At 46.6% G+C, this 12,295-nt stretch overlaps 5 protein-coding genes across 5 annotated transcripts; 1 reads left to right on the forward strand and 4 right to left on the reverse strand.

The window, feature by feature from the left end:
* Positions 1-293: 293 nt before the first annotated feature.
* N7481_007306 (fungal specific transcription factor domain-containing protein) lies at positions 294-1,812 on the reverse strand (the record flags this gene model as incomplete). Its single annotated transcript, XM_057266525.1, has 3 exons — positions 294-855; positions 924-995; positions 1,052-1,812. The coding sequence occupies 3 exons, from the start codon at positions 1,810-1,812 to the stop codon at positions 294-296; spliced, it is 1,395 nt and encodes a 464-aa protein (XP_057120726.1).
* Positions 1,813-2,818: 1,006 nt separating this feature from the next.
* Positions 2,819-3,970, reverse strand: N7481_007307 (major facilitator superfamily domain-containing protein; the record flags this gene model as incomplete). The annotated part of the gene is made up of 1 exon (XM_057266526.1): positions 2,819-3,970. The coding sequence occupies one exon, from the start codon at positions 3,968-3,970 to the stop codon at positions 2,819-2,821; it is 1,152 nt and encodes a 383-aa protein (XP_057120727.1).
* A 436-nt stretch (positions 3,971-4,406) lies between these two features.
* On the reverse strand, positions 4,407-5,478 carry N7481_007308 (carbon-nitrogen hydrolase family protein; the record flags this gene model as incomplete). Its single annotated transcript, XM_057266527.1, has 2 exons — positions 4,407-5,321; positions 5,353-5,478. The coding sequence occupies 2 exons, from the start codon at positions 5,476-5,478 to the stop codon at positions 4,407-4,409; spliced, it is 1,041 nt and encodes a 346-aa protein (XP_057120728.1).
* An 886-nt stretch (positions 5,479-6,364) lies between these two features.
* On the reverse strand, positions 6,365-7,969 carry N7481_007309 (general substrate transporter; the record flags this gene model as incomplete). The annotated part of the gene is made up of 3 exons (XM_057266528.1): positions 6,365-6,695; positions 6,752-7,823; positions 7,882-7,969. 3 exons carry the CDS (start codon positions 7,967-7,969, stop codon positions 6,365-6,367), a joined length of 1,491 nt encoding a protein of 496 aa, XP_057120729.1.
* Positions 7,970-8,410: 441 nt separating this feature from the next.
* Positions 8,411-10,993, forward strand: N7481_007310 (uncharacterized protein; the record flags this gene model as incomplete). The annotated part of the gene is made up of 1 exon (XM_057266529.1): positions 8,411-10,993. One exon carries the CDS (start codon positions 8,411-8,413, stop codon positions 10,991-10,993), a length of 2,583 nt encoding a protein of 860 aa, XP_057120730.1.
* Between the last annotated feature and the right edge of the window lie 1,302 nt (positions 10,994-12,295).

The following is a 12,295-nucleotide window of genomic DNA, read 5'->3' on the forward strand; positions in this document are numbered from 1 at the left end:
ATAAACGAAATGCTTTTTCATGTTTCGCTTCTGCTTAATTAAATGTACCTACTGTTTGGCGCTTGCTGCTAAGGGACCTCGCGATTTGCAACATAATTTCAATACTAGAGCCCTTGCAGGCCCACTTTTCAAGTATTGAGACTGCTAAAGTTTCCAGCTCTTCGATATCAGAGACGTATTCCACAAGGAAAGGACAAAGAGACGCGACTGTCAGATTGATAATGACAGCAAGTGTTCTACGGTCAAAGTGGTACTTATGAGTTCACGGAGTCCGAGAATGAGACAGGCAGTACTTACGAGTGAAGATTAATCAATGTGAAAGGAGATGGAACCCTTGTAAGCGATGAGACGAGCCGCAAGAATTTACGACAATGATTTATGCAGCTCATGGCAGGCTCTATGAGGGCTTCTTCTGGGATCCAGCCTTGGGGCATCGAACACACTTTATAAAGGAAAGGACGGAATATAATGTCGCCGCAAGCCCAGAAACGCAACATCAGGTCTCCCTGGTGAGCATCTGGGTCAAGATCATCCGGTTCAGGCTTGATAGGTTGCGGAAGAAGATCCCACCACAGGTACAATTGGTGGTTGAGCTCTGCTGAGATGCCGATAAGAACATTTGCATTGGCTGAGTCCAGTAGTGAGTCCAAAATATGCCCATGGCAATTATTTAAATCGCTGCTTGCGGTGTTGTAAACAGTGAAATGAACACAGTTCATTAATCGGCGAGCGGATAGGTTCGCAAGCCAGGCAAGAACGTGAAGGTCGGGATTCGGGCCACATTTTGGATAAGGTATTCTTTCCACGACGTTCTCGATTCCACTTCGGGGAAGATGGTATTCCGCAAGGATATCACTGTCATCGTGAGTTCAGGGCCTTCTGATAACAGGCTTCCGCTTGTAGAAATTGCGTAAGGAACATACCACTCCATGAGGAAAATAGCCCAGCATAGTCGCACAAGATTCTGAGAAACTTCTACTTCTTGACTTTCATATCTGCATAGAATACGAATCAGTATTGGTAATGTGTGATCGCGATTAAGCAAGCTTACTGTAGAAATACATGTTGTATGTTAGTCGATGCCATGTGTATCATACGCCATGCTTGCAGGGGTCTGCAGAGGTAGTTGTACCACGATGCTGCCAGATATAGAGCCTGGCATAGTTCCATATCTGTCTCACAGTATGATGGCCACACTCGGAATAGAAATTGAATTGCTGGTCGAGCAAACTCGATCCCTGGCGATACGCCGTCTTTCATGACCTGGGGCGAGGCTTGAGAGATACTTGCCAGCGTCAGAACCATCAATACCAAAGCTATTTTCGTGCCTGCTGCACCTGGTACATCAGTTGAATTATCAGTAACATCAAAGGTTTCTTGCTCAAGAACCGGATGCCTAGGATTTACAACGGCAAAGTAGATGTTCACCAACTCTGCAGTACATGATGTGTCCAAGGGCAACGCCAACTGGTCGGCCAATGTATCCTTGCGCGGTGCAAACTCTTCTGGTTGCTTTCGCTTTTGCTCTCTTCGTAGCAACATGTCCTTTGGATAGTCACCCAGTAGTGCTTTCAACTGTCGCGAGCGTAGAAGATCTTCAGAAGTTGATCCATGTGCGATAGGAATCGGCATGGGCATCAACTCATTGAAGCGAGAAAATGTCGAGCCTCCTGGGGAAGGATTGACCAACTGTACTGGAGTTGCTGGCGTGTCGTACGCAGTCAATGAAGCATTGCCAGGTCGTGACGTGCTATCTTCCAGATTTCTTAGCTTGTCTTTGATAGCATTAATGGCATCTGAGTGCTCGGCCATGACTGCATCAAGGCGAGTAAGACGGCTGGTCAGTGGGGAATCCGGCCCCACGATGTCTAGGCTGGCGCCAGTTCTGGCTTCCGCTTGAACTGGGAGGCTGATGCCATAGTCACAAATTGTACGATGTGATTGCAGACAAAGTGAGCAGATGGGCTGTCTTCCATCGCAGCGGCGCTTCCTGAATGAGACCTTATCAGCCTTGGTACCTGCGGTCAGGCGGGCGGACCATACCTTTTGCGACAGAAATCACAGGCAATAATAGCTCGCTTTCGAGTGCTTGAAGGGGCGTTAGTGTCACTCATGGCACACTAGCTCGGAGCCTCTGCAAGAAAGCGGGCGGAATTGCTGCACACCCAGGGAGAAGCGCAGGCGGAGAAGCGGCATTCGGTGGACCTTAGTACTTTTGACCAGCTGTCCGGAAAATTGACTGAATTAAACTCGCATGGAGCATTTATGAGATTTCAGATGAAGGGCCAAAGTGTGGAGAAGATTGAAAATGTTTCGTCACTCTGGCTTTCTGGGAATAGCGGGGTACTGATGACACACGGGCGGTGTCACCCGGGCAGTTCTCCGGGGATTCTAGGGGCCTATCACCCTATCGAGTTCATGATAGTAGTGAAGATAACGTTTCTTCTATTTACTGAAGCTTAGCACCACAGCTGAACAGAGAGTTTGTTGAAATCCATGGTGCACCAGGCATGTGATGCCTGATGCTTCAGCATGAATATCGTGATCAGCATTGGACCTTCCATTGATAGTATAGCTCAGGAGAAATGCTCTCTATTGTAGATATGATCTCTCTTACATTTAGAGAGATCAGGCTTAAATAATCTCGCTGGCCTTGACATACGTGCTTCCCCAGTACATTCATCGTATAATTCAACAGAGCTACTACACTCACAACCAAAAGAAGTAAGGTCGTGGTGAAGTGTTGTACGGATATATATTTACTGGGTCTTGGGGACATGGACACTCATCGTATTTTTTATTTATTGCTCACTCTCAGTTATATGTTTCGTTCAAAACACATGAGCGAAGCATCACCGAACGATGGCAAAATATATAGCGCTGCACTAAATGAAAGCGATATGACACCAATGACAAGACCCACAGTCGCAGAGTTTCCAAACGATGCGCCTAAAACGCCGTTCAGAATGCACCCTACAACGCCCGCAATACCCCAATTTACCAAAACTCGACCGTAGCTGGACGGGAACGAGGCTGGATGCTCCTGTTTGGCTTTTATCAAACTAGGGATGATACTAAAACCAGCACCATGGCCGAACAAGCAAAGTAACAGACCAGAAATTGATACATTTGTGTTGCTGAACTGCGAGAGCAGCACTAGAGAAAAGCCTCGCAAAGAGAACAAACCAGCAAATGTGATCTTTGGCCCAAGTATAGAGTTCAAACTTGGAGCCAGAAGCCCACCAGAGAACAAAGCGATCATGGCATAAGGCAGGAATTTGAGGGGGTCATTCTCCATGCCTTGCGTGTGATAGGACGCAAAAGGTAGCAGAGCATCAAAAATAACCATGCCAGGTAAAGCATTAAAAAAGAGCAGAGTTGAGAAGAACACTTCTGACTCACTCTTCGCCTTCAAAAAGGAAGGACTCTTCCTCTTTATGTCTTCCTCAATGTGCAAAGAGATCATAGTAACGGCCGCGACCATAATGAACGTGCTTCCTGCTAATGTAAGACCAGTTCCGAGACTCTTCGCATCCAACGAAGTGAAATCAAAAACAGAACCAAGCGCAATGCACGCCGCCGTTCCAGATGAGAAACCCATAGGCCCAATTGCACTTCGAGCAAGCATATGATTGGGAAAGGCCCGTCCAACCAAAACAACAACGGCGAGATAGGTCCAGCCGACCCCAATTCCCCCCAAAAGCAGCGAAAATAGAATCCAAACGAAAGACCCTTTAGACAGGAAGGCACCCGCTATCGCCACAGCAAAGCCCCAGAGCATTGTACCCCATGCAGCAACAAGATGGACACTTCTCTGAGTCATTAATGACGCGCAAGTGCTTACCCCAACACAGAGCCCAAGGCAGGCTGCTCCAAATGGTACAACGGACCAAGGCTCCGATACGCCAAGAAGCCGGGACAGCTCCGTTTGAAGTACCGTGAGGGCGTACACGGTCCCTACGCAGAACATGTTTGCGAAACATGCTAGGGAAATGGTAAACGGACGTGGGATGGCAATCAAAGGAGGTTGGCTGTTATGTGCCATGATTTTGGATACTGGGATCTTTTCTGAGATGTAGGGAGGAGAAGGGGAATATGCCGAGTTATGAGGGTAGTAGGGTAGTAGAAATGGATTTAATAGTGGTTGCAGGTCATCTCGTTTGAACATTCTAAAAAAATTTGTAATCATTAATGTCTTACGTTTCCAAACCAAGCTTAGTGGGCGGCAAAACAACCGGTGGAATTGCCGCCCGCCGACCCACATTGCACCATAAAGTAAGTACTATCATTGTTCATGGCTATCAAGGGAATTTTGTATTGTTTTCTGTTCAATAACTGTTATCTACCTCCACTGAAAATTCAAAATTTGACGCCAACGCGCAAAGTACGCCGGCCATTCCTGAAACTCAAGAGTCCTTGAAAATCACAGGGTCTTTCCGAGAGCGATTGACCTGCAATTGGAAGACATCTAGTCTCTGATATCCACCGACAACATCATGATACTGTTTTCCCTCAATACAATCCTCGAGGTTCATATCGGCGTAGATTATATTCTCCTCATTCTGCAGATACTCAATAGGTTGTTGAATGTTGGTCTTCTCGTCCACTATAAAAGCAGGAAGAGGGGCACCCGTTGGATCCAAAAACATGCTTACTCCTCGAGGAGACTCTTTCAGAGAACGTTCCACAGTCTCATGTGAAGTAGAGCCTTCTAGTATAGTGTCGATGGTCTCCTGGTTGAGAAAGCTACTGCACATAACACCAAACGACTTGGCCTCAAAACAATGAGCTGCGGCTCGCAGACGATTAGCGAGAACATTATCGTAGTTGCGTGGGACGTGGTCAGGATGATCATTTGCTGATTCGGAACTTGGCTTGGGCGTTCTAGTCGGCCAGATAGATGGCCATGACGATATGTGAATCTGTTCTTTCTGGGCCATCAAAGAATACCGCGCCAGTGGGTTTGTATTTTCCCCGCATATAAGCCCTCCGATACGACCATATGGGGTATCAGCCACCCGTAGCCCATGGCCATCGCCAAGGCTCCACGTCAATTTTTCGAAGAATGTTGGCATCAACTTCCGGTGGTGGATGGCGACTTTGCCATCAACGTTTATAAGTAAGTTTGAGTTGTAAAGACATGCTGTACTAGCATGGGCCTTTTCGGACATGCCCATGCTAATAACTGTTTTAGTTTCACGAGCCGCATCCTGAAGGGCTTGAATCTCTGGGCCATCTGCGTATACCGATTCCTGGACGAGACGTTTGAAAAGGTCGTGGTTCTCGGTGGGGGGGACGTAGCGCGCTCCAAAGAGGAAATGCTGAGATGTAGGACTCCGGGAAAACAATCACGTTTGCTCCATTTCTGGCCGCTTGATGGATGAGAGAGATTGCTTTGTCGGTTGTCTTCTGGGATGAGAGAAATTGAGGTGCAACATGGCAAGCAGCAACACGAGTAAAAGGGAGAGTTGACGCCATGTTTGGATTGAGTCAAGAAAAAAGCGTGTTTTCTCCCATTCACGAACGAGTAACGTTATTTTAAAGGACTCAGCTATCTGCGATGCTATCACTGCCTCACACTAAGGGGGTCCTTGTTAAGCCATAAAAGGACGTAGGGTGAAATTGCCGCATCGTCATGGTGGGTTGCTGGTTTCCGCAATAGCCGCATTTTCCACGTCTCGCGATAGGTTGAGATGAAGAAGAGTGATGCTAGATTTGCACCTTTTAGTGGATTCATCCAAAAGCACACCTTTACCTTCAAGCAACTCCGTATACATGGAGCTACTAGACGACAGACAAGCGGTTCTCCACATACGTGGCAGCCATAGATAGGGACGTAGGGCGGCGTTGCCGCCCGCCACAACTAGGAGATACAGTGACGCAGCAAAAGTTTTAACACCCCTACCGATACCGCCTTCCAACATAGGTATACCGCTCGCCAAGGTTAAGCCCCCGCTGGTTGAGGATCGTACTGCCAGCAGAACCTTTTACTGGGGTGTTAAAACTTTTGCAGCATCACTGTAGTCAACGCGACAGCCGGTTTTGAGGAGTCCTGCCACTGATGAAATCTCGTAAAGGCGTAATATTTAGTGTAAATCCGACCATTCAGCACTAGGTAAATGGCCTGAAACTCTCAATTTGGAAGTTCTAGTCCACCAAATTTATCTTCTGTTACATGAGCTTCATTGGCGGATGTGACCACCATAGAGTGGGGTGTAGAGAAAAGGAATAGTGCATTCTATACTAGAAACAGATCATGGACCAGGAATTCTATCTGAAGAATAAATTTACACATTGCTTGCAAAATCCAAGCCGAACCTCTCATGTCTAATCATTGCCACACCTAACTGTCCCCCACATTGATTTATTCAATATTCTTCTTCTCCTGGGAGACTTTTATTGCGCTTGTAATAGAGTGGGCGTCAATGGTGTCTTCTTTGTCAAATATCAGGGACATCTGTTCCAGAGATCGCCCCCGGGTCTCTGGGTAGGCGAAGAAGACAATCAAACAGTATACTACCAGAATGACCACATAGACGATATAATACTTCCAGCCAATAGCCTCTAAGGCGATAGGGTTGACGAAAATATTGAAAATCACAGCAATAATGCATGACATCCAGGTAATCATCAGGCCGCGAGACCGCAGCCGGAATGGCCAAATTTCACATGGATATGAAGTGAGCAGTGGTGTTCTAAGACGTAAAGTTAGCCGATTATCCACAAGCAGGTAGAATCCATGTAAACTCACAAGGCAATATCATAGCCAGCAAAATATACGAAAACGAACGGCACGAAAGCAATGCCCGTTGCATGGTTTCCGGTTTCTGCAAATGAGCCATACAGCCCCGTCATTAGGATATAACTAATCAACATGATGGCACCCGAGAATAAGAAAAGGGTTCGACGGCCCATACGGTCAACGGAAAGAGCTCCAAGAAGCGCAAACATCAGGTTCCAGATTTGGAGACAGGCTGATATGAGGAGTTGATCTCCTTTTTTTTTGACACCGACGGATTTGAGGACAATTGCCAGGTAGTATGATAGAAGACCATTACCCACCCATTGATCGAAAAAGCCAAGGGTCACAGAAATGAAGAAGCGATGACGGTTCCCAGGAGTGCGGACCATCTCTGCATATCCAGATGATTGCTCAGCCTCAATCTCAGCATGGATGCTTCTTTGAATAGATTGAAGTTCATCTTCCACCCATTCAATGGTAGAATCACCGCCAGCATGGATTCTAATGAGAGTCTGTCGAGCCTCCTCAATTTTGTTGGCTCCCACCATCCACCGAGGGCTTTCAGCGACAAACCAGAATCCCGGTAACGATAGCAAGGGCATAAGCAGCTGAAACAATGATGGTATCCTCCATGCCCAGCTTGAACCGAGCGTTCTAGTGCCGTAGGTCACCCAAGCGGCAACAATGCTGCCAAGATAATAGCAAGTCATGAACAAAGCCGTTGCTATGCCTTGATGGGTGGGATAAGCAACTTCAGCAATCAGTGCGGGGCCTGCATTGTTCATCCAACCCATACTAGCGCCTGCAAGAGCTCGCCCGGCCATGAAGACAGCACGACTTGGAGCTGCGGTTTGAAGAACAGTTCCCGTGAGCAAGCAGACATAGCCAAGCCAGATGGTCTTCTTCCGTCCGTATTGATTAGATACCCAGGCGGCAGCAGTAGCTGTCACTGCAGCCCCAATCCAGTAAAGCGTGTTGATGAAGCCCAGCCATGTGCCTTCTGGGCCTCCCATGAAGTCCAGATAGATAGGAAGAGACTGAAGACCGTTGAGGAGGGAGCTATCGTAGCCATTGGCCGATGCTATCGTTATGGATCAGTACGGCAATGGTAGACTTTGCAAAGGCGGCAAGGCACTCACACAAAAAGGTCAAGGAGATTAGGCACAGATTGAGGCGGATCAAACAAGGGGTTGACCACCAGCCTCTGGCAGGCACAGAGAGAGTCATGATTTCTTGGAGGTTTGCTTTGGAAGAGATTCTCGCGTAGAAAGGGAAAAAGCTTACACAAGGCAGAACAGACAAGGTATCGTATGAATTGCCACCGGAGTAGGGAGACGCGATGAGGAAGTATATATATTGCCATCTTATCTGGGGTCTCCGGCGTCCCAAAATAATGCGGGGATAGCCTTTGCCACGGTGCTGAATATGGGTTGTATCTTTGCCTCAAGACAAACCGAAAGATAAGAGCCGAGATGGAGCCGGGGGTGCAGGCGGCAATTAGGCGGCAATTCCGCCCCGATGCTACCGGATGTACGGGTGGGTCAATCCCAATTCGGGGATCCAATTAGGTTGGAAGTTAGGGGCACAGCGGTATATAAACTAGCTTTGATGAACGAGATTAAATATTTCGAACTCTTTCCAACAGAAGATTGATTCGTTACACTCACCATGAGCGACCCAAATGGCCTGGTCAATGGACTCCTGTCGCAGCTTTCCCTTGCTGAAAAATGCGCCCTACTTTCTGGCAAGAATATGTGGGAAACTCTCGATCTACCTCGACTGGGCATTCAGTCTCTCAAAACAACTGACGGTCCGGCCGGAGTACGGGGCGCGAAGTGGACAGATGGATCATACACCACGTTCATTCCCTGTGGAATATCCTTGGGTGCGACATTTGACAGACGTATCGTCGAGCGCATCGGTTCTGTTCTTGGAGCAGAGACTCGTGGCAAAAGGGCACATATCCTCCTGGCGCCGACAATAAACTTGAGCCGATCCCCTCTGGGTGGTCGGAACTTTGAAAACTTTGGAGAAGATCCGTTCCTGACTGGCATTATGGCCACTCAGTACATCAAGGGTATCCAGAGCCAAGGTGTTGGCGCATGCATGAAACATTTTGTCGCCAATGATCAGGAAACACGGCGCTTCAACATGGACGAGCAGATTGACGAACGAACTTTGCGCGAAGTCTATTTGAAACCATTTTACATGGCGTTGAAAGCGGGCCCGTGGGCAGCCATGACAAGCTATCCCAAGATCAACGGGGAACATGCAGATACCAGTCGACATCTGGTACAAGAAATCCTCCGCCAGGAATGGGGCTTTGATGGCCTGGTCATGAGTGACTGGGGTGGGCTCAACTCCACGGTACAAAGTATCAAAGCTACCACCGACTTGGAAATGCCAGGACCGCCGTTGAGACATGGTCCCGCATTGGAAGCTGCCGTGCAGAACAAAATGATCTCAGAAGAGAAAGTCGATTCTTCCGTGCGAAGACTTCTGAAGACGCTTGAAAGAGCAGGCCTCTTGACCAGAGTTCAGGATACCAAACGTACTCCTGTTGATATCGGTGAAGATATCAAGGGAGGCGAGGAAATCCTTGACAGGCCGGAATTCAGGGCTATTGCCCGCGAGGCAGCCACTTCTGGGATTGTCCTCCTGAAAAATGAAAGCCACGCACTACCTCTGCAGCCAGCAAACCTCACCAAAGTCGCCATTATCGGACCAAATGCCAAAACTCCGACGGCAGGCGGCACTGGAAGTGCTATCGTCAACCCATACTACATCACAACACCTTATGACTCTATCTCCGAACGGATTCAAAAGAAAAATCAAGCAACAAAGATCCGATACGAGCAAGGCATTCTCACCCATCTTCATCTTCCTTTGCTTGGGGATATCTTGACCAGACCGGATGGCACAGCGCCTGGAGTTCGGGTGGACTTCTATCACGGCCACGACTTCGCAGGCGAGATTGTCGCAACAACCTACTGGCAAAGCTCTATGGTCTATCTGATGAGTGACGGAGATATCCCTGGATGTTTCAGGGGAAAGCCATATTGCTTCCGAGCTTTGGGGCGGTTTACACCTTCTGTTAGTGGGATATATGATTTCAGCCTCTCCAACACAGGAAAAGCCAAGTTCTTTGTGAACGACGATTTGCTCATTGACAATACGGATTGGAGTCAAATATGTGCCAATTTCATGAATTGTAGCAGTCCAGATAAGCTGAACTCCATGTTCCTTCATAAGGCTACCACCTACGACTTCCGAATCGACAATGTGGCGGTACCTCCACCAACTCGGCCACATGACAACACTCTCTTCCACCGGATCGCTGGAGTGAAAGTTGGAATGCTCATCCAGCATGACGAGGAAGCTATGATGTCTGCTGCCATTGAAGCCGCTCGCGAGGCGGATGTCGTTTTGGTCATTGCAGGCCATAATAATGACACCGAACGTGAGGGCTGTGATCGCACATCGCTCGATCTCCCGCGAAGAACAGATGAGCTGATCGGGAAAGTTTGTCAAGAGAATGCTAATACCGTAGTCGTGACCCAATCGGCCTGTGCCATCACGATGCCTTGGGCCAACAAAGCACGGGCTATTGTTCACGCTTGGTACCAAGGACAGGAAAATGGAAATGCCCTGGCCGATGTCTTGCTGGGTGATGTCAACCCATCTGGCAAATTACCTGTCACTTTCCCTCACAAGCTGGAGGATCACGGATCTCATAACTGGTTCCCAGGCGATGCTATCAATGACCACGCTGAGTACGGAGAGGGTGTCCTGGTTGGATACCGCTGGTTTGATCGACAAGACATCGAGCCACTCTGGCCATTTGGATACGGATTATCATATACATCTTTCCAGATTACCGACTTGCAGGTTGAGGGCAGGGCCGCCATTGATGGGTCGCAAAGCGCCATCGTTTGCGGCACTGTTACGAACACTGGAGAGGTACAGGGAAGTGAAGTTGTTCAAGTTTACGTGTCATCATCTTTCTGGATAACCAAGAAGGACAAAGCCCCCAAGTCTCTTGCTGGCTTTGAAAAAGTATCTCTTCTGCCGGGAGGGGCCAACACATTCCGCATCAGCATGGATTGTAATGCTGTAGCCTGGTATGATATTGAACGGCAAGATGAAGAAAACCAAACTGGGCAATGGAGGATCGATCAGGGAACATACCAATGCTATGTTGGATGTAGCTCTCGTGATATTGCCGGCGCAGTTGACTTTGTCGTGGAATAAATTCGTTCCAGGCGTTCGTGCTTCTTTGTAATATTTACACAATGTACTTTCTGTTACGTGCTGTAAAAAAACTGCTTGTTCTCCTGAGTTAAATGAGACTCCTACTAGATAGGCCTTCTATTCCACATTTTAATTGAGTGAAGTCGTACTGCTGATCACAGACAAACTTCTTAGCCACCAAGCCCATGGATCACTTGGGTCGATGCTATGCTCAGAGCAATGGATCCTATCAGATTGTGGCCTAGTTCCTCAGACCCATTGGTCTGGGGCATGTCAGGCAATCAGTAAATGTTTATTAGACCATAAGGAGCCACATGTAATCCAATTACTTATCGGGCCCTACCACAATTTACTCCGAATTAGGGCGACAAATGTTATCTTACGACGTTCGATTATGTCCGTCTAAGCGTATCTACTCCGAAGTTGGTGCCATTCTCCGCTACTACTATTTCTAACTTATCTAGGCTACTATAGATAATTCTCTATATATATTAATATATTAAGGTGCCTAGAAAGGAGATACTGTCCAGCTACTATATTAATAGTATAAACTAAATAATAAGGAAGAAGAAGATATTTTAACGATATACCTATTCTCTCCTCGCTCCTACGATGTCACGTGCCTATATCACATGACCCACCACCTGCCTATTTCCTATACACTATATAGATAGCTTCCTCTCTTTTCTTTCTTTTCTAGTTTTGTTACTTTCGTCCAATACTATATAATTGTTTTATTTATCTAAGTTCCTTATTTAATAACAAAACTTGTTTATCACTTCTTCTTTGAGTACTATCGTTGTACAGGTATATACTTACCTCTGTATAGCACCTACCTTAACTAATCAGGATTCTTAATATTATAATACTAAGATATAATCAACAGTTAGTTATAATAGTACAACCTACTTAGGATAAAGCTAGTCCTTTACAAGCCTCCCTAAAGGTTAGAATTAAAACCAACAGTAAGAGTAATATAGAGTATCCTGATACTAAGATAAACCTGAATTTAAAAGTTTATAAAGATAAAGAAAAATAATAAATCTTCTTCTTTATAAACTACCCTATCCTTCTGACTAATAATAGCAATATAACTAATAAGGCTATAGAGTTTACTTATAGAGCAGAACTTAAGGAGTACCAAGAATATAATAATTAATACTATAACTATTTGTTTAAGGACTAATAGGTAGCCTATAATATCTATTTCTCTACTTATAAATAGCTATTAGAATAATAAGCTATATCTTATACTTAGGATATCTTATTTTAGTAGATCTAAACAGAGATTATTATTCTTAT

Source organism: Penicillium waksmanii, assembly GCF_028829765.1.
Source record: "Penicillium waksmanii strain IBT 27052 chromosome Unknown utg000007l:1.0-4314555.0:1.0-4317578.0, whole genome shotgun sequence".
Classification (NCBI taxonomy): Eukaryota; Fungi; Ascomycota; class Eurotiomycetes; order Eurotiales; family Aspergillaceae; genus Penicillium; species Penicillium waksmanii.